This window comes from Salvia hispanica, chromosome 2 (genome assembly GCF_029641045.1).
Source record: "Salvia hispanica isolate PSC_SH4W2 chromosome 2, Shi_PSC_v1, whole genome shotgun sequence".
NCBI classification, from domain to species: domain Eukaryota; kingdom Viridiplantae; phylum Streptophyta; class Magnoliopsida; order Lamiales; family Lamiaceae; genus Salvia; species Salvia hispanica.
In genome coordinates, this window is record NC_142693.1 from 9,169,155 (window position 1) to 9,191,431 (window position 22,277).

Below are 22,277 nucleotides of genomic sequence, written 5' to 3' on the forward strand. Positions count from 1 at the left end.
TTATCAAGACAAATATTTTAAAAATTTGCAGGCGGGGTCCAATCTTAAGGATCAGTTTATTTTATTTCTATTCTACATATTATTCATCCTATCATTATTGAATGTCTCATTTTGTCATTTCATATGTCGATCAATATAAGTCCTATATACCTTTTCTTACTATTTTTTATAATAGACTCCACATTCCTAACTATATCTCACTCACATTTCATTATAAAAATAAAATATAAAAGTAGAATCCATTTTTGACCAACCTTTCTGTACTCAATTTCTATTACATTTCTTAAAATTCGTATCCGATCAAATGTAGCCTTATAATGGTTGACGAAGAGAGAGTACTAGGTTCCTAAACCCTATATATAATTGTTTTTTGGAATTGCGATTAAGCAAAAAATAAAATAAAATAAAATAGATAAATAAGTACTCCCTTTGTTCATTCAAGATTTTTCATTCTGTATATAGAAATAAGCTCTCTCCCATCTTTCTAAAATCTCGTGCCACTCACAAATATTGATATCTTGAGTGGGACAGAATGAGTATAGAATAGTTGGGTCATATTCTAATGCTTATAGCACCCTAATCCAAAATCAAGACCAAATCTCCACCCTTAGATTTTAAAATGAGTGGATGAGATTAAATCTTATGAATCTCAATAAATAGTAGACAAAATATCAACAAAGGGGTAATATCGTCATTATATTATCATATGATAATTTTCGTGAATGTTTTTTTATATCAACATAGTGTATTACAAATATCAACAATATGACATAAGAATATCAACACTAGTACAAGAAAATATCAACACATATTTATTGAGATTCTTACATGGTTTTATTGAGATTTTTATAGGGAAATTGGTCTCTAAAATCATGAACTTTGCCTAAAATTTGGTATTTCCCATGAACTTTGAAATTGATATATAATATCACGAACTTTGCATTTTGTTTGGTATTTCCCAAACTCACTCAAATAAGATATTTTCATCAAAATCTTATTTAATATAGGCAACCTTGATATGTTTTATAATATTTGAAACCACTTTTTAAGTTCATAACATGTAGCATAAAAAGTCACGTTGAAAACTACGTTGATTTAATTGTGCCAAGTATGATAAAAAAGCCTCGTAAGTTAGTCAAATATAGCAATAAACATGCCGTGAGAAATACCAAACAAAATGCAAAGTTCATGATATTATATACCAATTTTAAAGTTCATGAGAAATACCAAATTTTAAGCAAAGTTCATGGTTTTAGAGATCAATTTCCCATTTTTATATGGTTTTATTGAGATTTTTTGATGTATTTGTTGATAAAAATCTGGTTATCAACATTTACGAAAACTAAAATTAAAAATATCAAATTTCATCATCCGAACGTCGTCGGAACATATGCAATTGATATCTCGTTGGAATCCTTATAAAATTATCTTTAGTTTGATATATTTTTTGCGAAAAAATAATTTAAATCGAGAGAGTTACGTAAATTTAAAGTTTTAAGATGATTTTAATGAGAGGAAATTAACATTAGTACCTTCTAATTTTACTTATTAATTTTTTTAATTAAAAATATAATCCATATGTCATTATTTCTAATGACTAAGATTTAGTCTTAGTTTGAGATGGTTAGCGATGGATCAATCCCTAAAATAGTTAATATAAAAAAAGTAAATAAATAGTAGTAGTAGTAGTATAGTAAATATAAAAATATAAAAAATTAAATAGTTATATTTCAATTAAAAACATAAATGACCTGGTGATGTTGACAATGTTAAAAATTTTAATATTAATATTCCTGATCTTCTAGATATTAGAAGAAGTAACCTTCTGGTTAAGAATCTCTTTTTAAAGAAAAGAGGAAGACGGTGAGACGGGAGCTATCTTCATTTTATTGATTTTAGTGCTCCCCTCTCGCAATGGAACAGTGCGTTGCAGATCTTGCTGATATGCAAGAAGAAGAAGAATTTCCAGACGAATTCCAGTGTTGCGTTTGCCTGTGAGTTTTTTCTGCTCTCTATTAAATCTAATTCCGGAACAAAACGCTCCATGTTTGTGATAAATTGCTCAGAAATCGCCCATAAAATGAATTAACGATGTGATTTAGGATTTATATCAATTATTTTGTTATAATGAGAGAAATCAATTTTACTGCATTTCGATTGTTATTCAGTGATTTATTTCTGTGTTTTTGTATGCCCTATGATTAATTGTGTTAGTCTTACTGTATTTTGCAGGGATATCATGTACAAGCCTGTGGTTTTAGGTAGTTGAAAGCTGCTATTTTGTTTAGTAACAAGCTTACAGCTTGTTTTTCCACTTGAAATTTCTCTTTGTTTGCAGACATTGTTCTTATTTTGTTACCATTTTTCAGCTTGCGGTCATATTTCTTGCTTTTGGTGTACATTTAAAGCCATGTGCAATTCCATGCAGTCTCATTGTCCCATTTGTCGCAACCCGTATAATCATTTTCCTAGAAGCTGTGGATTGTTGCATTTTTTACTCCTCAAGTTATATCCATCGCCCTACAAAAGCAGGGCAAAACAAGTTGCAGGTTTGAACTTCTTGTATTTAATTTGTGATAAGTTACTCTTGAGTCATTTCATGAGATATGCTGTCCAGTTAGATTGCAAGGGGAAATGGGAACTTTTTGTCATTGACATGCTCGAATCGGCCAATAATGTTTTTTCCTTGTTCAAATAAGCATCTTCTCTGATTTTCTTACCGGTTAACGAGGTGCAAAGCTGTGCCTTTCTGTGTACCTTCCCCGGCCTCTGTCAATAACCATATTCTTGAGACAAGTAAATTTCCATTTTTATCCACAAGGCCAGTTTCGATGGTGCAAAATTACTTTGTGCTATTTTGGCCGGAAAAATATAGCATGACTCGGGCATTAAGGACAAAGCTGTCACTGTGTTGGATCCCGGAAGTGGCAAAGATTTGCTTGACTTATGCATATAAGATGATTTTGAGCTATTGACACATGCAACATTACCTAAATGTAAGCGAATTGAGTAATCGTGTAGCCCTGTTGTCCCACGCCCCGGATTTTTACATAATTGCCCAGTCACACCCCGCTCCCTTAAAAACACTTATGCTAGCACAATAATAAATTATACTCGTCTCCCTCTGTCCCACATACTTGAGGCGTTTCTTTTCCGCACGAGATTTAAGAAAGTTGTGTTTAGTGAGTTATAAAGTAAAATAAAGTAGAAGAGGGAATAAAGTAAGAGAGAGAAGAGTGAATAAAGTAAAAGAAAGAATAAAGTAGGTGTGATTAGATGTTTTGTTTTTAGTCAAAAAGAGAAATGACTCTAGTAACTTGGGACAAACCAAAATGGAATACGACTCAAGTAACTTGGGACAGAGGGAGTATAAGTATATTAGATAAGTTGTGGGGTTCTAGGATGAAGATTATATTTCATACTTTCATCTCTTCCTTCACTTTTATATTTTCTTGTTTATACTAATTCGTGCATTTTAATGAACTCTAAACCCACACTACCATGAATATGAGTGGAGTAGCTGAATGCTCTTCTTTGTGATCTTTGCAGAAGAAGAAAAGGAGATTGGATATGCATCACCGCAATTTGAGGGAAACATTATTGAATCTCAATTAAGTGAAGTGGATGGCGCCCAAGATGCCACAGGTGAAGGAGATCATCTATCCATTAAAGATTTTTCACAACCAACTTTGCTTGAAGACGATACAAGTATCCAACCAACATCAAGCTCTCAAAGTACTACAAATGATTCCAACTCTATCTCGAGAAAAACTAAAAAGGTCCTTGTAACCGATGTAGAATGTGCAGTTTGCAAACAACTATTGTATCGCCCTGTTGTTCTTAACTGTGGTCATGGTAAGCATTTCAGATATTTTCTACGTGCATGTCAGGAAGAGTATTGTTTTATTTTTCAATGTCTTTTGTTTTGCAGTTTATTGTGAGTCCTGTATTCAGCCAGACGATAGTATCTATAGATGCCCAGGGTGCCAAAGTTCACATCCAAGAGGGATTCCGAGCGTGTGCTTATTACTACATCAATTCCTTGAGGAATATTTTCCTGAAGAATATTCAGGAAGGAAAGAATCTTTAGCCCATAGCCAGAGTCATAGTCCAGGTGGAAGTATGCTGCCATGTTTATAATCTTTATATCTCGTGTTTGATAGTTCAACTTTATCAGTTATGACATCTTTCTTTTACATTATTGTCATTAGGCTCAGCAGGAAAACAGGAGGAAAGTGCCAAAGCTTCGGTTCAGCCCTCTGGCAGGGTCAACTTTCACCCTGGGGCTGGTTGTGATTATTGTGGGGTATATATCCTTTCACTCTTCTTTGCTTCTGTACATGATGTGGCATTTTAGGATTTCATTTCATGTCTCTTTTCAGATTTCTAGTAGATTGGTGGTTTTGCATAATGTTCGGAATTTCATGGTATATGTACATTTGTGAGAGAGGATAAAGAGATCATTTTGGAGAATGTTGAAATTATAGATTCAAACTTTTGTCTACTCAAGGAAAGTATTGTTCCCATATCTATGCTTCTTGGTTCCTTTGAAGTAGAAAGAGTTCTGCATTCTATGGTAAAAGATACTGATTGGTTCTTGAACACCTAGGGTGAAAAGTGGTGTAGATACATATAACCGGGAGTGAGCTTATTGTACTCATGTTTTTTGACCATTCAGATGTGGATTTTGGTTGCCTCTTTTATCTCGTCTTAGAGTCCAGTTTATTGGAGGCTGATTGCATCTACTTTTTATATGTTTTCTGACTCTGCACAGATATATCCTATTACGGGAGTAAGATATAAATGCAAAGACTGCGTGGAGAAAATTGGTTTCGACCTTTGTGAGAGTTGTTACAAAATTTCCGCCAAGCTTCCTGGTCGATTTAACCAGCAGCATACTATGGACCACAAGTTTGATGCTATACAACCTAATTTTGTTATGGTGCTGTCAAGCTTTGGGGCTGAACTGTCTGCAGAAGATGATGGATCTGGTTTTGGCTCAGAGGACGACGGTGTAGCTTAGTTTAATACATCGCCAAGGTGGATGGTCCATAAGAATAAGCTACACCGATACCAAATACCTCTTGAAACGATCGTTTAGACGATCAGGTTAGCAATTCTGCCATTCCTCTTCATGAAAGATGACTCTGCCTGCTTGGAATGGGATCCTTGAATGATATTTTATGTGTGGATATTATTTCGATAAATACCCTTAAATTGTACCGATGTGTGTGATCTGCTCTAAGTTCTTTCTTTTGGTGTTTTCAAATTCAACAGATACTGTAACTTTGGTATTATCCGAACCATAAACCATTACACACCCTAATTACAGCTCCCTGATATCTTCCGATTCTTAAACATATGACGATTTTATGATTTTGGTCCAGAACATTATCTTTTGAAGTATTCCGTCCCGCACCATTGAAAATGGGCAGGATGTAATTCTTTTTGGACGGTGCCGTGAAAAAGTTATGATTAAAAGAGTTAAGGCTATTTTGACTGGATTAGGTTACTAATTATGTTTTATTAACGACTAAATGCGAAAATAGTTCTTTTTGAAAAAATTCGAAAATGAAAATAATTTTAACAAAGAAAAAGCAAAATACAAAAAAATACAATATTAAAAATTTATCTCTTGCTTCTCTAGTTTGGAATTGTCGTTGCTCCAAAACACCAAAAATATACAAATCAAGATTAATGAATTGGAGCAGATTTGTAAGACATCGGTGCAGTAAATTGCTTATCGATTGTCGATTTTATCTAACACTTAAAGTTTGTACGACTTCTTCTACCTTCTTCATGAATAAATGTTTGAAATTTTATTTGCAACCAAGTGGCAGATTTGGTTCATGAAAAGCAAAGAAAACATAGTACAAGGAGTTCAATACCAGAATCGGTTTCACCATTTGAAATTTTATTTCATTACTTGAACTTGAATATATAAACAAACACTAAAATAAAAAATAAACGGAATCCGTACATCACAACACTGTCTAATTTATGTATGACCGATTAGTCTCATAGATTAATGACAAATATCAAAACTCTCCTCTCCCCTCGGCCTAAGGCAGTGACAATGGAGTCATGGCATCGTCTTCGTCGATTGACTCGCACCACTTGAAAAAAATACTCTTTTCTCTCACAAATAAAGTAGCTCCTTTCCATCGGTGTTGACCATTCAACTGAAGCCACTATATTGCACTTGAAAAAAATTGTACCGGAATCGGATGTCACACCGCCACTCTTGCCGGACCCTCTGGTGTAGTTCGATCGCTCCATAGTTGACGAAGTAGGGTTTTTGCCGAGACTTGGAGTTCTTGAGTTCTTGAGAGCACGTGAAACGAGAAAGAAGAAGAATGAAAACTTCTTTTCTTTTTATTTATTTTTTATTCTAATCTACACCCCTAATTCAGTCAAAATAGAATTTTAATTTTCTTGTTAATGGAAATTGAAATCTTCCTCACTAGAGTAAAAATGTTAATAGACTAGTGTTACTAGGGGCGGGGAGTGTACTAGGGCGATGAGGTGAAACACTGGGGCGAGAGGCACATTTGGGCAATGAGGTTCCAAAATTGCAAAATAATAGACAAACAAAAAAGGAAAGATAGTATTTGAATAGATAAAAGAGTACTCTCTCCGTCCCATTGAAGATGACCCACTTTCCTTTTTAGCTTGTCCCAATCAAGATGATCTATTGCTTAAAATGGAAACCCCTTTATCTTACTTTATTCTCTCTCTTACTTTACTCTCTCCACTTAACACACAAAATAAAGTTGCATAAAATCCTGTGCCATTTAAAAAAAGGGTCATCTTCCTTGGGACGGAGGGAGTACTATATAGATAAAATTTTTGTAATTAGTTTACAATAAAAAAATCAATACTTTAAATACGGAGTATATTTTAATTTGTGAACCCATGTGATATTAGTTACTAATTATAGTATAATAATAGTAAAACATTTTCACTTATTAATATTTTTTAAAAATTCATTTATCTATCGACTATTCTAAAATTTAATTTTAAATCGAATAGAAATTTGCTGAAGTTGGCCCTTCGCTCAAGAAACACTAGAGAAAAGCTCCATCGTCGAGACGAAGCAAGAAAATAGTTTCTCCAAATTTCTTCTGCTATCGCCTTTGATCCCATCGCATCTCCGGAAATTGTGAAGACCGGCGCCCTAATTCTGTGCAATGGCTGCGGCGATGACGGTGAGCTGCGCCGGTGGGCTACTGGCGATGCTCAACGAGAGCCACCCAACTCTCAAGATACACGCGCTCTCTAATCTCAATACCTTCGTCAACTACTTTTGGCCGGAGATCTCCACCTCTGTCCCAATCATGTATTCTCTTTTTCCTTTTCTCAATCCGATTGCATGTATTGGGCCTTCTCTATCTTCATTTTTCTTCTTCTTTTACATTAGTGAGAAACTGGGATTCGAAAATTGGGAGTAAAGTTATGTTCTTTTCAGCATTTTATGCCGGTGTTTGATATTGACTTCTGACCTCCACCCAAAAAATGGGATTTCTTTGAAACTGTAGTGTATTTTAATCCTTGAATTCTGGTGGTTGGGGCTTCTAGGAATAGCATCATGTAGTGGGAATTCAGTGAGCTGAACTTCAGCTTTTGATTAATACAGGGAATGTATAGGTATACCGTGTTGAGGTAATTTCTAGGTAGTATGTGAAGTGAAACATTCTCTTTCAAGACAGGGCTTCCTAAGGCGGAAGTGAATGGAATATCATTTCGCTATCAATACACTTGGTATATGTGGCTTGGATGAGGGCATGAAGCAAAATTATGCTGTAATCCATATATTTTTTCTGCATCTTGCTGGTTTATGACTAGTTATTATGGTGATGTAGATGCCTATGGTTTCATGTAGCTAAACTTGAGGTTGTGCCGATGCATATTTCATGAGTTATCTTTGTATTTATTGTTTACTATCTGCCATTTCGGGATCTTTACTCACCTATTGATATCTGGTATTTAAGCACAATTTTGTTGGGTTTTTATTTTGTCTTAGAATTCAAATTTTATCAAGTCTGTTTGTGTAGGTTTGACTTGTAATAAGTAAGATAATGATATTCTCTAATATAACTGCAGAGAAAGTTTATATGAAGATGAAGAATTTGAACAAAGGCATCTAGCTGCCTTGCTTGTTTCCAAGGTATAATATTTCATTTTTGGTTCTAATATTGTTACTCTTATTAGCTGCTTCCTCTGTATGTTTGATTTTTAGTTTTAGAAATGACAATTTTTCTGCTGTATTGTTATCTTTGTCAGTGTGTACCTTGCACATAGTATTTTTTGCAATTATGCATTCTTTATCTAAATTCTCCATATTAGGTGAAGACTTCTTTGATGCATGATAAATTTTTTCATCTTTTAATTTCTTTTGTCTTCTTTTACAATGTACATTTGTTTCTCTCACCAGGTTTTTTATCACCTGGGTGAACTTAATGACTCACTATCATATGCTCTGGGAGCTGATCACCAGTTTGATGTGTCAGAGGATTCTGAATATGTCCACACTCTTCTTGGTAAGTCGTTAATTTTTAATGTTTCCCTTTGTTATCATGTGATGTTCACTTAAACTCTTGCTGCTTTGTCAAATTAGATTGTGTTGCTTCATGTGTAACTTTGGTGGTGTTATTATAATGTGCCCTATGTAATACTTTTGCCATCTTCTTGTGTCCCTCAGCTAAGGCAATTGATGAATATGCTAGTCTGAAGACTAAAGCAGCTGAGGCAAATGATGAATCTGCAGTAATTGACCCTAGACTGGAGGCAATTGTTGAGAAAATGCTTGATAAGTAAGTAAAGTTACATTTTCATCTGACTGAGAATTGTTATACGTTTTCTTTACTTTGTATTGCCTTTTCTTACCCTTTGGCCTTTCCTACAGATGTATTGCAGATGGAAAATACCAACAAGCTATAGGAGTGGCTATTGAATGCAGGCGACTGGATAAGCTTGAGGAAGCAGTTATAAGGAGTGACAATGTTCATGCTACTATTAATTACTGCATTGATGTCTCTCATAACTTTGTATACAGAAGAGAATATCGTCTTGAGGTGAATATTTGTAAGCCCATTTGATAGTTACTTTGCTGCCAAACTCTTGTGAATCTGTTATATGTTAATATATGAACTCTTTAGCATCTTATGAAGCTATTTGTGACTTTGTGTTTTAGATATGTAAGTATGACATTCTTGCTCTCCAATCTTAAAACAGGTGCTCCGGCTTCTTGTCAAGGTATATCAACAATTGCCCTCACCTGATTACTTGAGCATTTGCCAGCGCCTAATGTTTTTGGATGAGCCCGAAGGAGTAGCAAGCATACTGGAGAAACTCCTACGATCTGAAAATGCAGATGATGCACTGACAGCATATCAAATAGCGTTTGATCTCGTGGAGAATGAACACCAAGCCTTCCTTTTAAAGGTAAGGGATCTGATCCCCAGTGCCAAGAAGTCGCAGCCTTCAGAGTCAAAGCAGTCTGATTCTGCACAGCCAGATGCTGATGCTGTGACAGGAAGTATTCCTGTTGTACCGGAGGATGTTCAGATGACAGATCGGACTCAAGCAGATAATAGTGCAGAATGTTCTAATCCACGTGAAGCTGCTTACGATGAGAGATTAACGAAAATGAGAGGGATTTTGTCTGGGGAGACTTGCATACAGTTGACTCTGCAGTTTTTATATAATCATAACAAGTGAGGCATTTCTCTAATTTTTTATAAGTATTGGACTTTTCATATATCTAGATTCAGCTCACATGCCTAAAATTAAGTGGTCTAATAAACATTAGATTTCTTATCACCTTTCAGATCAGATCTTCTCATTCTTAAGACCATAAAGCAATCTGTAGAAATGAGAAATAGTGTTTGCCATAGTGCAACTATATATGCCAATGCCATTATGCATGCTGGAACAACTGTGGACACATTTCTTCGAGAGAATCTGGTATGTATCCATTGACTGAATTAATTAAGAATTTGCCCTCATAATCATATACTATATCTATGTTCTTCATATTCTCCTAAAACTCCATACTAATTGTATGTCAGGACTGGCTGAGTAGGGCGACAAATTGGGCTAAGTTTAGTGCTACTGCAGGACTTGGGGTTATCCACAAAGGTCATCTGCAACAAGGAAGATCGCTAATGGCACCTTACTTACCACAAGGTGGGGCTGGTAGTGGTGGTAGTCCTTATTCTGAAGGTGGAGCTTTATATGCTCTTGGTTTAATCCATGCAAATCACGGGGAGGGCATTAAACAATTCCTGATAGAGAGTTTGCGTAGTACTAATGTTGAGGTCTGTACTTTGATTTTTTCAAGTGATATTATTCTATGGTTCTTATGTGACTCCATTGATCACCAGTGGCTAAATGGTGGAATGTGACAAATGGTGCAGGTTATTCAGCATGGTGCCTGCCTTGGTCTTGGTTTGGCAGCTTTAGGCACTGCGGATGATGATATCTTCGATGAGATAAAAAATGTCCTGTACACGGACAGTGCTGTAGCTGGTGAGGCTGCTGGTATAAGTATGGGTTTGTTGATGGTTGGAACTGCTAGCGAGAAAGCTGGAGAAATGCTTGCTTATGCTCATGAGACACAGCATGAGAAGATTATTAGGTAATTATTGATTTCCCATTCAAAGCTAGGAAATATATTATGGCATGTCATGTTTCGTTCCTCGGTCTTATTTTTTTTATTGGACTTGTTGGCAGGGGTTTGGCATTGGGTATTGCACTTACTGTCTATGGGAGAGAGGAAGAAGCAGATACTCTGATTGAGCAAATGACTAGAGATCAGGACCCTATCTTGCGCTACGGTGGAATGTATGCTCTGGCGTTAGCATACAGGGGAACAGCAAACAATAAGGCCATACGTCAACTGCTGCACTTTGCCGTATCAGATGTGAATGATGATGTCAGAAGAACTGCTGTACTTGCCCTGGGATTTGTTTTATATTCTGATCCTGAACAGGTTTGTACCTTCCTTTTGGTGCTCCTTCTGCTAATCTGTTGTTTAAATATCTATGCTTAAAATGTCTATTAACTTCTGCTCGAACAAAATGAACAAAATTTACCGGATGCCTAACTTATCTGTCTTGATTCATCTTAGATATAAGTGTTAGTCAAGGGTTCTTTCCTATCGCGACTCATTATTGATTTATGTACTTCCTCAAAATGCAGACTCCTCGAATTGTTTCGCTGCTATCAGAGTCATACAACCCACATGTTCGTTATGGTGCTGCACTAGCAGTTGGAATTTCTTGTGCAGGTACTGGTCTTAGCGAGGCCATATCATTGCTTGAACCTTTGACATCAGATGTCGTTGACTTTGTCCGCCAAGGTGCTCTAATTGCAATGGCAATGGTGATGGTACAAACCAGTGAAGCCAGTGATTCCCGTGTTGGTCAATTCAGGTATTTTTCGGACTGTATTTGACTTCACTATATCCAATTGTAATCTGTCAGCTTACATTGTCTGTTAATAATAGGCGACAACTGGAGAAAATAATCGTTGATAAACATGAAGACACAATGAGCAAGATGGGTGCAATTTTAGCATCTGGAATCCTCGATGCTGGTGGAAGGAATGTGACCATCAAGTTGCTTTCAAAGACGAAGCATGATAAAATGACTGCAGTTATTGGTCTGGCCGTATTTAGTCAGTTTTGGTACTGGTACCCACTAATATATTTCGTTAGTCTGGCGTTTTCACCAACTGCATTAATTGGTTTGAACAATGACTTGAAAGTGCCGAAGTTTGAGTTCCTATCATACGCAAAGCCATCATTGTTTGAATACCCAAAGCCTACGATTGTACCTACCACTACTTCGGCTGCTAAGCTACCTACGGCAGTTTTATCTACATCGGCTAGAGCCAAGGCCAGGGCCAGAAAGAAAGATGCGGAGAAAGCAAATGCTGTAAAGGCCGAACCAAGTTCTGTAAAGGGAAAGGCAAGTGAGGAAGATGACGACACCATGCAGGTACGCCGCTGTTTCTATATGATTGTGAAGTGATTGCAGAAGTAGTACCTATATATATATATGTAGTTTCAATGAAGTGAGTCTATAACTGGGTGAATCACACTTAGGTCTAATTCTCCAATTCGGAAAATCATGAAACCAAGTGTTAGGAAAGTGATCTTGTATATTATGCAGATTTTAACCAATTAAAATGTAAGATGATCGCACCCTTAAAAACAGTATGTCTTGGTTAAAATTTCTGAACATTCTACTTTATAGATCAAAATATACATTATGTAACATCTAAATTCAAGCCTAACTGAACTGAGTATAATAAACTCCATATTTCATGGTGTGGTCATATTTTTTACATATGGGAAAGCCTTTCCGTGCGACATAAAACAAATTAGACATAGCCTTGGGAGAGGTTGCTATAATACCTTAGTTAACCATTGTCATTAGAAATCCTTTTCTCTACCCCATATGGAAGTAATGATCTCTCTTCAAGTCTCCACTGCTTGATAGTGGAACATGTGAAGTTGCTGGCTTTAACCTTGTGTGCCTTATTATGTTGTCAGATTGATAGCGCTGCAGAAAAGAAGTCTGAACCTGAGCCATCATACGAAATCCTGACCAACCCGGCTAGAGTGACTCCTGCCCAAGAAAAGTTCATCAAGTTTCTTGAAGACAGTAGATATGTGCCGGTAAAGTCAGCACCCTCAGGCTTTGTTCTGCTAAAAGACCTTCGTCCAAGTGAACCCGAGGCATTAGCTTTGACCGATTCACTCTCATCCACAGCACCAAATGCTGCTGATGCATCAGCCACTGGACAGCAGGGCTCTGCCTCGTCAATGGCAGTGGATGACGAGCCTGCTCCCCCACACACGTTTGAATATACATCATAGTGGGAAATGCTCCATTTCCTTTCTCTATGATTCTGCTGAGTGTCCGAACGGAAATCATTGTGGCCCGAAAGTCAGTTAATCAAATACTTGGAGTTGTATCCAATGTTGAATTGAGCTGTTGAGCTTCTGCTCTTCCTTCAAACCTGCTCGATTATGCTTATTTGCTATGTTATATATGAATGCGGGGAAACAAGAAGTCTGTAGAAAACTGCATCGCAGGAAGTCTCGGTGAGCAGGGGCAGAAGTCGACCATATAATTTCTATGTAGATGTACGGGTTACAGGAGACGCCGGTAGTTTAATTTGTATTAGATCAACTTTGCTGTAATTTTTATCTTCACGTTTTGTATTAGAACATGGTTTCAACTTTGGTTTGTATTAGACCGATGCTGACGATGAAATGAAGATGCGAATGATCGTGCAGTTGCTGTGTAACTAAGTTGAATTATTAAAACATGATAGTGCTGAGATCAGGCTTCCATAGTTGGTGCAGCAATCGAGTTTGAGAGAGAGCTTCGACAACTTCTCCGGTGCCTTCAATTAGTCGAGAGGCATTTTTTGGAATTGTGCCCGATCGCAGTTTGACCGGATCATACAGGTGACATAATGTCCAATTGTGAAAATTAAACTATACAAGATTGATCTACGTTCCAAGTAATTGGTCGTGGTATATATTCACTTTCTCTAAATCGGTTTCTGATTAGTGGGAAATAGCAGACAAAGTTTGTCACTTCATTATTGAGTTGGATGATTAATTAATGTTAATATCATATTGATAAATGAAACTTCATTAAGGGGTTCCATAATTCCATATAATAATTATATGCACAAGTGACCGGTGATAAAGCTCATACGTGTGCGTGAGCGTGCGCGCCACCACCGTTCGCCTCGTGTCGGGCCACGCGGGACATGGCCATGGGCTTGACTTGAATATTAGATATTTGGCAAATAGTCTTATGGATGGCTCGGGCCTAGCTTAATCTTTTGGAGGAAGGTGACATATCAAGTTAGAAATGACCCAATATCTCTGTGAGCTCTTCGTGCATAGAGAGGTCGACCAAGTACGTACCTTAAATGAGCAACGATGTGAACATTTGTCCATGTGCGTCTCAATGACTTACACCAGTGTCTTCCAACTGTTACACTTGTCATGATGACAATTTTTGAATGTACATGGAGAGTGTCAAATTTTATTGTGTCCGTGTTATTATCAGGTCGACCTGATAAAGATACGATAATTTCATATCGAGTTCATATGTTCGGGCATGATTCGAGTAACCCATTAATAATGAATATTATTATTTTATTTTTATGTCGCTTCCATCAATTCTTCGCTTTCACTGCTGGGAGCTCAACTATTACGCTGTTGTCGAGTCATATCTCACTCGCAATATGGATATATCGTTTTTGTGTTGTTATTGTGTGGTCGTCCTGTCATTATTGTATTGTGTTGTGTCGGGTTCATGTCGCTATTTTGTCGTGTTAAACAGAATGGGCTCATGTCGTTAACGGGTTAGCATCGTGTAAGGGCTTAAATGTGTCAGGGCTCGTGTTCAGGTTGACCGTTTCATTTATATATCATGTTCGGGTTTACTCTTAACAATTTAAGTTGTTGTCGGCTCAATTTAATTACAATCTAATCCACCTGATTTACAAGCCATACTTCAGAATTAAGATGATGTTCCCTATATCATCTACACCTAAAATTTCGTGGATCGATATTTCTAATTGGAAGGGAGAGAACCAGTGTTCAAAACTCAAAACATTTTTTTCCAAAAAAAATTTGCTCGTTAAAAATTGCAAACTATGAAAACTAAAAAACTACTCTTTTCTTATATGAAAATTGTGGCACTTAATATTTTTGGCGATATAATACATAAGATAAGACTGTCATGTTTTAGATGTTTATTTTGTACTATAACAAAATGAACAACCATTAACACAATATCAGTTCCATTAAAAATGAAATATTTTACTTTTTAATTGTCCCATTAAAAATAAACTATTTTTTATTTTAACATCGTCTCTATTTTTTTCATCTGTTTTATAACATTACATGAAATTTAATACTGAGATCCAAAAGGTTTATGTTTATTAATGGGAGAAAATGTAATGGACTTTGGCCCAAATCGGAAGCCTAGCTGAGAAACCACAAAACCCAATTGCATATAAAATTGAACCCTAACAAAACCCTATTTTCCGTTGATTTTCGCCGCTGCACTGCACCAGCCTTCCGAGAGAGAGAGAGAGAGAGTGTGTAGAGATGGTGTCAGGTTCGGGGATCTGCGCGAAGAGAGTTGTGGTTGATGCCAGGAACCACATGCTCGGCCGCTTGGCCTCCATTCTCGCCAAGGAGCTCTTGAACGGCCAGAGAGTGGTGGTCGTCCGATGCGAAGAAATCTGCCTCTCCGGCGGCCTTGTTCGCCAGAAGATGAAGTACTTGAGGTTCCTCCGCAAGCGTATGAACACTAAACCCTCGCATGGACCCATCCATTTCCGCGCCCCTTCAAAGATCCTCTGGAGAACCATCCGTGGGTATGTATGCTTTATTCTCCTTTCTACATTCATTCTCCCTCTTTTCATGTTTAATTTCCATATCTATCCTATCATCTCAAACTGTTTTGATTGATATAGATGTTTTTGTTAGATACTAATTTGTTGTTTTTTGAACTCAAAATTAATTATACTATTCATTACAGAATGTAGATATTCATTTAGCTAGCCTGTTGATCATATCATAGTACTCCCGCCGTCCCATATTACTCTCACTTCTCATTTTAGGTCATTAATTTGGCATTGATTTTTTAGTGTAATTAAATTAGTATTTTAAAGTGGTGTTTGGTTTCCTGGATAAAATTGTAGCAAGATATAATATAGGATATAATCTTGCAAACAACGTCCTGAGTATAGTGAGAGAGCACTTAATAATAGAATGCTTAATTAACTCTAATGTATTAATTAAATATCCTAATTCTTACATAAAATAGTTTGAGACGAGCTGAAATAGAGCATGTATAGTTTTCTTAGAATTAATCTTCTAATACTATGTGATTAGCGAAGCTGCTTGCTTTGTAGCTGCATTCTGATTTAGGTACAGTTTTTGTTATACTGGCGCTGGTAGATTTGAGTCTGTGTTGATAACTCTTCTAGGAACATATAGTAGTAAAACGTTCCTCTAGGAACGTATAGTAGTAATGTGGTTCGCGGCTTGTATTTTCAGGATGATTCCCCACAAGACTAAGAGAGGAGAAGCTGCCCTGGCACGCTTGAAAGTTTATGAGGGTGTCCCACCTCCATATGACAAAATCAAGAGAATGGTCATTCCTGATGCACTCAAGTGAGCCTGCAATCAATTATTCTTCAGTTTTGTTTCTATAAAAAATTTAATGTTTTAATTTCCTTTTCTGTAGGGTGTTGAGGCTTCAAGCTGGCCACAAATATTGTCTGTTGGGTAGACTCTCATCAGAAGTTGGGTGGAATCACTATGATACCATCAGGGTAAGTTTACTCATTTCTTGAATTTTTCATATAGTTTTATATCCAATTTGCAGTTGTGGCTTAGCGTGGATTGGCCACTACTTTCGTTAACTCAAATATGAGGTTTTTTTTTTGAAATCTCAACCTTAAAGGCATTATTAAATTCTTTGTCTGAAGAAGTTGATATTGTTAATAACTCATTCATTACTGTATCTTAGCAAATTCATTATGAGGGCACAGCCGGATTGTGGAAATTATAAATACGTTGTTTTTTGTTTGTTTTAGGAGCTGGAGAAGAAGAGAAAGGACAGAGCCCAGGTAACCTATGAAAAGAGGAAGCAATTGAACAAGCTGAGAGCCAAGGCTGAGAAGGTTGCTATTGAGAAACTTGGCTCACAGCTTGATGTCATTGCTCCTATTAAGTACTAAAAATTGTGATATATAGCTGTCGAGTGATAACTTTGTTGGAGACTACGGAGTTACATTCCTTTAATTATTAAATCTGTTTTGGCTGTCATTTTTCTTTTTGTCAAACTTACAATCGTTGCTGTAATTCTCAAATTTTGCAAGTTTTAATAGACTATCCAATGTTGTTGCCATAACTCATGTCTTTCATTTACTCGATTGATTTCATCTCATTTGCGTGATTGTTTGAGAGTGGCACATACAGTTTTCAGTAATCCTATGGAGTTTCTCTGCATCATGTGAAGATAGATCATCTCATGATCCATTGTGTATATTTTCAGCAAATTAGAGTTAGTTTCGAGTCATTGCATTTGCCTATATGCTACTACTAATCCACGTGATATGATGACTTGGTATGTCCCACTAATAACTACGTGACATGTGGATATAGTAGGATTCTAGATATTTAATCTATATATGGTATTTAGTTTTTAAGAATGGAATAAAGTTTTATAATTTCAAAACTTTCTAAATTGTTAAATAGATGAAAAAGACATGTATGTATGTACGATGGAACCATTCTCTCTCTCTCTCTCTCTTTTTTTTTTCCTTTCTGGAATATATATACAAGAATATATGTAACTTTGTATGGACTATTATATAAATATAATGAAAAATCACAAGATGATGATAACTCAAATTTTTAAATTTTCATTTTTATTTATATCTGTAAAAGTTACAAATAAAAAATGTAATGATAAACTAAATCATAAATTAATCTTGCTAGCTCTTATTAAACTGTACTACGACAAAATTAAAACTTTTAAAATTAATCTTGCCAGCACTATATGCACAAAATTTTAAACATTTATAAAGTATTGTTTTTGTTTTATTTGTAGTTTTATATATATAAATAAATAAGATAAAAATATAAAATTTTAATTAATTATCTTATGGTTATTTAATATATACTCCATAAAATAAAAATAATAGTAGAATAATCCCATTAAATCTTAAATCAATTACTTTTATGAATAGATATTGAAAATAAATGATGTTAGTATCTGTAGGTGTATTTACCGCGTGTTTAACAATTTGGGAAGTTTTCAACTTATAAAACTTTATTCCATTCTTAAAAACTAAATACTATATATAGTTTAAATATCTAGAATCTTACTATATGCACATGTCACATAGTTATTAGTGGGACATACCAAGTCATCATGCCACTTAGTATGTCATGACCACCAAATTTTTACTCCTAATCCACACCTCAAAAACACTGAAGAAAAGAGATTTCCCTCCGTTCTCAAACATACTATATGTGGTGTTCTTTTAGTCAACCAGTGGCTGCAAGGTTTAGTTAACCGGTGGTTAATCATGAAATTGGAACAGATGGTTATGGTTCCGAACCGTAACTACGAAATTAAAATGGAACCAAAATTGTGACATTTTGAATCACGGGTTGGTTCATGTTAGAAAAATTCGAAACTGAAACCATGATGGAACTGCAGGTTTCAGGTGGTTCCGAATCGGAACTGCGAAAAAATGTCGGAAAACCGAACTGGAACCGTGAAAAATTGCCAAAATACTGACTGTTTGAAGCTGAAACCGGAACTGGCGGTTTTTGAAATGGAATTGTAATTGTGAAATGCGTTCAAGATTTGGTTCTAGTTTGAGATTTTTCGGAACCCGAACAAGCGGTTCTGAACCTTAACCGGCGGTTCGTGAACTTTGTGTACATCTTGTTGCACCACAACATAGTCCCTCTAAAATCCATCACTGGTCGACTATGATCCATCGTAGAAAGGCCACTTCACAATGATCTAAGTCGCTATAGACACCGTCCTCCTCACATTTGCATATGCCTTGAAAAGGCCATGATATACAGGTGAAGAAACTAGGGGTGGACATTCGGGTTTCGATTCGGTTTTTTGCCCAAACCAAATCAAAACCTAAAAATCGAATTTAGTTCAAAATCCGAACCGAACCTGAAAAACTGAAACTGAAAAACTGAAAACTGAATTTCAAAAACCGAACTAAACCGAAATTATATGAAAAAAATCGAAAAACCGAACAAATCGAAAAAAACAAATATATACATGTATAATATATTTTATTTTTATATATATATATATATATAGAGAGAGAGGTGTATTCATATGCTTTTCCTATTTTATATGCTTTTTCCTTTTTAATCTCAACCATTCATTCTTAACATCTAATGGCCGAAATTAAGGCCTGATTATACATTTTTTATTAATTAAAAATATGGAAAAGGGCTTTTAAGGGAATGACAATATTGGTGGTTATGGAAAGTCCATAATTTTCTCCTCACCAAATATTGCATCGGTTTTTTTCTTCTTCTCCCAGATTTTTTTTTTCTCTTTCATCGTTCTTTCTTCTCTTTCATCTTTCAACGTTAGTTCTTCGGTAAAAATCCGGTGGTAAAATCGTGCATTATAAATTAATTTGTTTACATTATTTGTTTAGTTATATGCATTTTAGTGTGCACAATGTATAACATTAATTTGTTCTATGGTTTATTATACATTATTCCCTGTATATTGTACATTATTAGGCAATAATTTATAATTATTAAGTTATCTGAAGCAATTACCAGTTTTGTGAAGCAAACATTTTGTACCTACATATCCAAAACTTTCTAAAAACACCTAGTTCAGGAGTATCCAAAATATTTAGTACCAAGAAATCCAAAACATTCTAAGATATCCAAAGCATTCGAACCCACAAATTCAATGTCCATCGTGCATTCCCTGTATAGGTGGTCAACCTTTTTCCCTCGTGCCTTCCTCTTTTCCCCATCTTCATTAGATGTAATAGCCTCTACTGTCTGTTGTTCCCTAAGTCTCTCCCTAAATTTGTGGGCAATTGCTAGAGGCAGAACATCATCCACAACCTCATCTATAGCCAATCTTGGATGTTTGGTCACTGCAAAAACGAATAAGTAAACAATTTACATTAATGCATAATAATAACTGACTAATATACATAGCGGACTTTATAATAATGTTAATGACCAGTACAATAATGCAGAAATTGCTCTACAAAATCTCAAAAATACGTTTACAACTTCTACAAACATTAAATTAGCTATGGAATACAGTTGTAATGCCAAAAAACATCAAAAGAATGCACCAAGACTATGAAATAATGCATGAAACTTTTTTCTAGCAGCAATAAAGAACAATAATGATGAAATCCAAACAAATAATTCAAATTATGTATTGAATAATGCTTAAAGATTTGCAACCAACATCAATAATGTTGGTATCCAACCGAATAATGCAGATAAATATCTAATTAATGCAGAAAAAAGGAAAACGGCTTATAGCAACATTCACTGAGAGATGTAATACAGTTCCAAAATGTTATATAATGCAGAATTTACTGATAAAAAATGCACAATTCCATCCGAAATGCCCAGTAATACTGGATCCATAGCTCACTAATTGGTGAGATCAACAAAATAATGCACAACATGGTTTGAGTAATGTTAAAACAATGGACCCAAATTTTTGAACGAATAAAACAGATATGCAATAGACTTGTAATGCACAAATAAAGGCTAACAATGTTCAAATACTGATAATTAATGCATCAAATGGTATAAAACAAACATCCTAGTCCTTAAACCTCACTACTCAGTAGTGGACATCTCCATCCACATGATCAATACTACTACACACATATATCAGTAATGGTGCAGACCAACATAATAATGCAGCCTTTGAAATGACTAATGTATCACAAATGTACACCAATTTAAGCAATAATATAACAGAGTTGCACTGGACATGTAACGCACAAATAAAGACTAACAATGTACAACTACTACTCAATAATGCATCATACTGGTATTTAAGTAACCCACTAGTTTGTAAAACTCACAAGTTATCAGTGGACACCTCCAAACACATGACCCCTTCTACTGAACGCATAAATCAATAATGTTCACTTCCAATCAAATTATGCATAAAAGTCACTGAATAATGTAACAGAACCGGTCATCACTGAGGCAAGCATAAGACGGAGAGACAATAGACTTGTAATGCATAATATAAAGTCAAAAAATGTATAGAAAACGTTCAATAATGAACAAAAATAAGGACAACCACATAATCAATTTCATACACATGGCACAGCGGTCTCACCTTCGGACTGCGTCGGCTGGCTTTTGAAGGGACGGCCTCTCTTCGACATCGCAAATCTAACATATACAACGACAACAGAAACCACACCAAATTAGTCTGCAGACCCAACAAAATTAACACCTTAGTTTCAGAGTCGTGGATTAAAAACAAGATCACCAATTTCATGTCGATTTCATCCCCAAAACTTACTGTCAGAACACATACCACTAACAAATCAACAATAAACTTCCAATTTTGCATAACCCAACATCTAATACTCACAATTTCACATTTTATCTAAGAAATCGCGCTAAAAATTGGAACTTTTTAAGCGTACCGTGGATGGAACACCGATATGAACAGTGGACCGAGGGTGCGCACGAACTGCAGCGGGATCTTCAACACTCGGAATCGTCGCCGGTCGAACCTTTTCACGGTGTCAATCGAAGTCGCGGAAGTCCTAGGGTTTTCAAAGGCGGCGGCTAGGGTTTGACGGATGTTGAAGAGGAGAGGAAGTTTTTTGATCGTGGTGTGATGGATGGAATGACAGAGGAGCGAGAAGGTGAAAGGTCTATCAAATTGCCGCTTAATTATCGGACCTTCCGTTTCCAGACAGTATATGTTTACTATTATACCCTGGTAATGCACGAAATTAGACCAATAATGCAGGACGGGATTAAATTCGATTTTTTAATATGGACCCTCCACTGCTTTCATCCAATGGATGATATTTAAAAGGAAATAGTATCTAAAGGGGTGAAAGTAGTTTAATACTCCCCTATATATATATAATATAATTAATAGAAGATATATACAATACATTATTATATAGAATATATTAAAAGAATATAGTATATATTTATATAATAATACATTAAATTAATAGAATATATATAAAATATTATATTTTAAACATAATTCGGTTTTTCGGTTATTCAGTTTTTTTTCTTCCGAACCGAACTGAAAAACTAAAAAAGCGAACCAAATTTTTCGGTTTAGTTCGATTCGGATAGGTTTCCGGTTTTTTTTGCTCACCCCTAGAAGAAACACATGTTTCTTGTCGATATAATCAATGAAAAATTAGTTTCATTTTTCTATGTTATCTTTTTATCACAAGCCCTTCATCTTCCTTGAAGGAGAAGGCAATAAAAACACATTCCAGATTAAGTTAGATGTTTCTATTTTGTCACATGAATGTAGATAGCGGTGGTGTTCAATGAATTAAATTGTAAAGTAAATAATTAAATAGGAGAGATAATAAACTATGAAATAGAAAGTAAATACTACACAGTGGAATAAAGTAAAAATGATACTCCCTTTATCCACGAATAAGAGTCCCGTTTTTTCATTTTTGTC

General features: G+C 35.6%; 4 protein-coding genes across 5 annotated transcripts; 3 read left to right on the forward strand and 1 right to left on the reverse strand.

The window, feature by feature from the left end:
* The first annotated feature begins 1,818 nt into the window (after positions 1 to 1,818).
* PRT1 (proteolysis 1) lies at positions 1,819 to 5,358 on the forward strand. 2 transcript variants are annotated; one of them, XM_089063759.1, is made up of 7 exons: positions 1,819 to 1,994; positions 2,233 to 2,261; positions 2,370 to 2,549; positions 3,550 to 3,855; positions 3,932 to 4,120; positions 4,212 to 4,306; positions 4,775 to 5,358. In XM_089063759.1, the coding sequence occupies exons 1-7, from the start codon at positions 1,915 to 1,917 to the stop codon at positions 5,021 to 5,023; spliced, it is 1,128 nt and encodes a 375-aa protein (XP_088919885.1). In that variant the 5' UTR covers positions 1,819 to 1,914; the 3' UTR covers positions 5,024 to 5,358. The 2 variants fall into 2 exon arrangements, with proteins under 2 accessions (XP_088919885.1, XP_088919886.1); XM_089063760.1 differs by having other exon boundaries at positions 1,821 to 1,994; positions 3,932 to 4,114.
* A 1,678-nt stretch (positions 5,359 to 7,036) lies between these two features.
* On the forward strand, positions 7,037 to 13,308 carry LOC125223804 (26S proteasome non-ATPase regulatory subunit 1 homolog A-like). Its single transcript, XM_048127101.2, has 13 exons — positions 7,037 to 7,339; positions 8,104 to 8,167; positions 8,435 to 8,540; positions 8,702 to 8,813; positions 8,906 to 9,074; positions 9,235 to 9,716; positions 9,831 to 9,966; positions 10,071 to 10,319; positions 10,419 to 10,639; positions 10,735 to 10,993; positions 11,203 to 11,435; positions 11,510 to 12,002; positions 12,560 to 13,308. The coding sequence occupies exons 1-13, from the start codon at positions 7,191 to 7,193 to the stop codon at positions 12,884 to 12,886; spliced, it is 3,000 nt and encodes a 999-aa protein (XP_047983058.2). The 5' UTR covers positions 7,037 to 7,190; the 3' UTR covers positions 12,887 to 13,308.
* Positions 13,309 to 15,075: 1,767 nt separating this feature from the next.
* On the forward strand, positions 15,076 to 16,964 carry LOC125202295 (large ribosomal subunit protein uL13w-like). Its single transcript, XM_048100673.2, has 4 exons — positions 15,076 to 15,420; positions 16,106 to 16,222; positions 16,296 to 16,383; positions 16,648 to 16,964. Exons 1-4 carry the CDS (start codon positions 15,149 to 15,151, stop codon positions 16,789 to 16,791), a joined length of 621 nt encoding a protein of 206 aa, XP_047956630.1. The 5' UTR covers positions 15,076 to 15,148; the 3' UTR covers positions 16,792 to 16,964.
* Positions 16,965 to 19,424: 2,460 nt separating this feature from the next.
* LOC148931532 (uncharacterized) lies at positions 19,425 to 21,542 on the reverse strand. The gene is made up of 2 exons (XM_089063748.1): positions 20,943 to 21,542; positions 19,425 to 19,719 (listed from the first exon to the last, which is right to left on the reverse strand). The coding sequence occupies exons 1-2, from the start codon at positions 20,989 to 20,991 to the stop codon at positions 19,448 to 19,450; spliced, it is 321 nt and encodes a 106-aa protein (XP_088919874.1). The 5' UTR covers positions 20,992 to 21,542; the 3' UTR covers positions 19,425 to 19,447.
* Positions 21,543 to 22,277: the final 735 nt, after the last annotated feature.

Excerpts from the sequence above, each read along its gene's own strand:
- PRT1 (XM_089063759.1), top strand. The coding sequence starts at position 1,915 with ATGGAACAGTGCGTTGCAGATCTTGCTGATATGCAAGAAGAAGAAGAA. Across the intron at positions 4,121-4,211 it reads GAGTCATAGTCCAGGTGGAA|GCTCAGCAGGAAAACAGGAG; the intron begins GTATGCTGCCAT and ends TATTGTCATTAG. Across the intron at positions 4,307-4,774 it reads CTGGTTGTGATTATTGTGGG|ATATATCCTATTACGGGAGT; the intron begins GTATATATCCTT and ends GACTCTGCACAG.
- LOC125223804 (XM_048127101.2), top strand. The coding sequence starts at position 7,191 with ATGGCTGCGGCGATGACGGTGAGCTGCGCCGGTGGGCTACTGGCGATG. Across the intron at positions 9,075-9,234 it reads GAAGAGAATATCGTCTTGAG|GTGCTCCGGCTTCTTGTCAA; the intron begins GTGAATATTTGT and ends ATCTTAAAACAG. Across the intron at positions 10,994-11,202 it reads TATATTCTGATCCTGAACAG|ACTCCTCGAATTGTTTCGCT; the intron begins GTTTGTACCTTC and ends CTCAAAATGCAG.
- LOC125202295 (XM_048100673.2), top strand. The coding sequence starts at position 15,149 with ATGGTGTCAGGTTCGGGGATCTGCGCGAAGAGAGTTGTGGTTGATGCC. Across the intron at positions 15,421-16,105 it reads CTCTGGAGAACCATCCGTGG|GATGATTCCCCACAAGACTA; the intron begins GTATGTATGCTT and ends TTGTATTTTCAG. Across the intron at positions 16,384-16,647 it reads ATCACTATGATACCATCAGG|GAGCTGGAGAAGAAGAGAAA; the intron begins GTAAGTTTACTC and ends TGTTTGTTTTAG.
- LOC148931532 (XM_089063748.1), bottom strand. The coding sequence starts at position 20,991 with ATGTCGAAGAGAGGCCGTCCCTTCAAAAGCCAGCCGACGCAGTCCGAA. Across the intron at positions 19,720-20,942 it reads CCAGCCGACGCAGTCCGAAG|TGACCAAACATCCAAGATTG; the intron begins GTGAGACCGCTG and ends TCGTTTTTGCAG.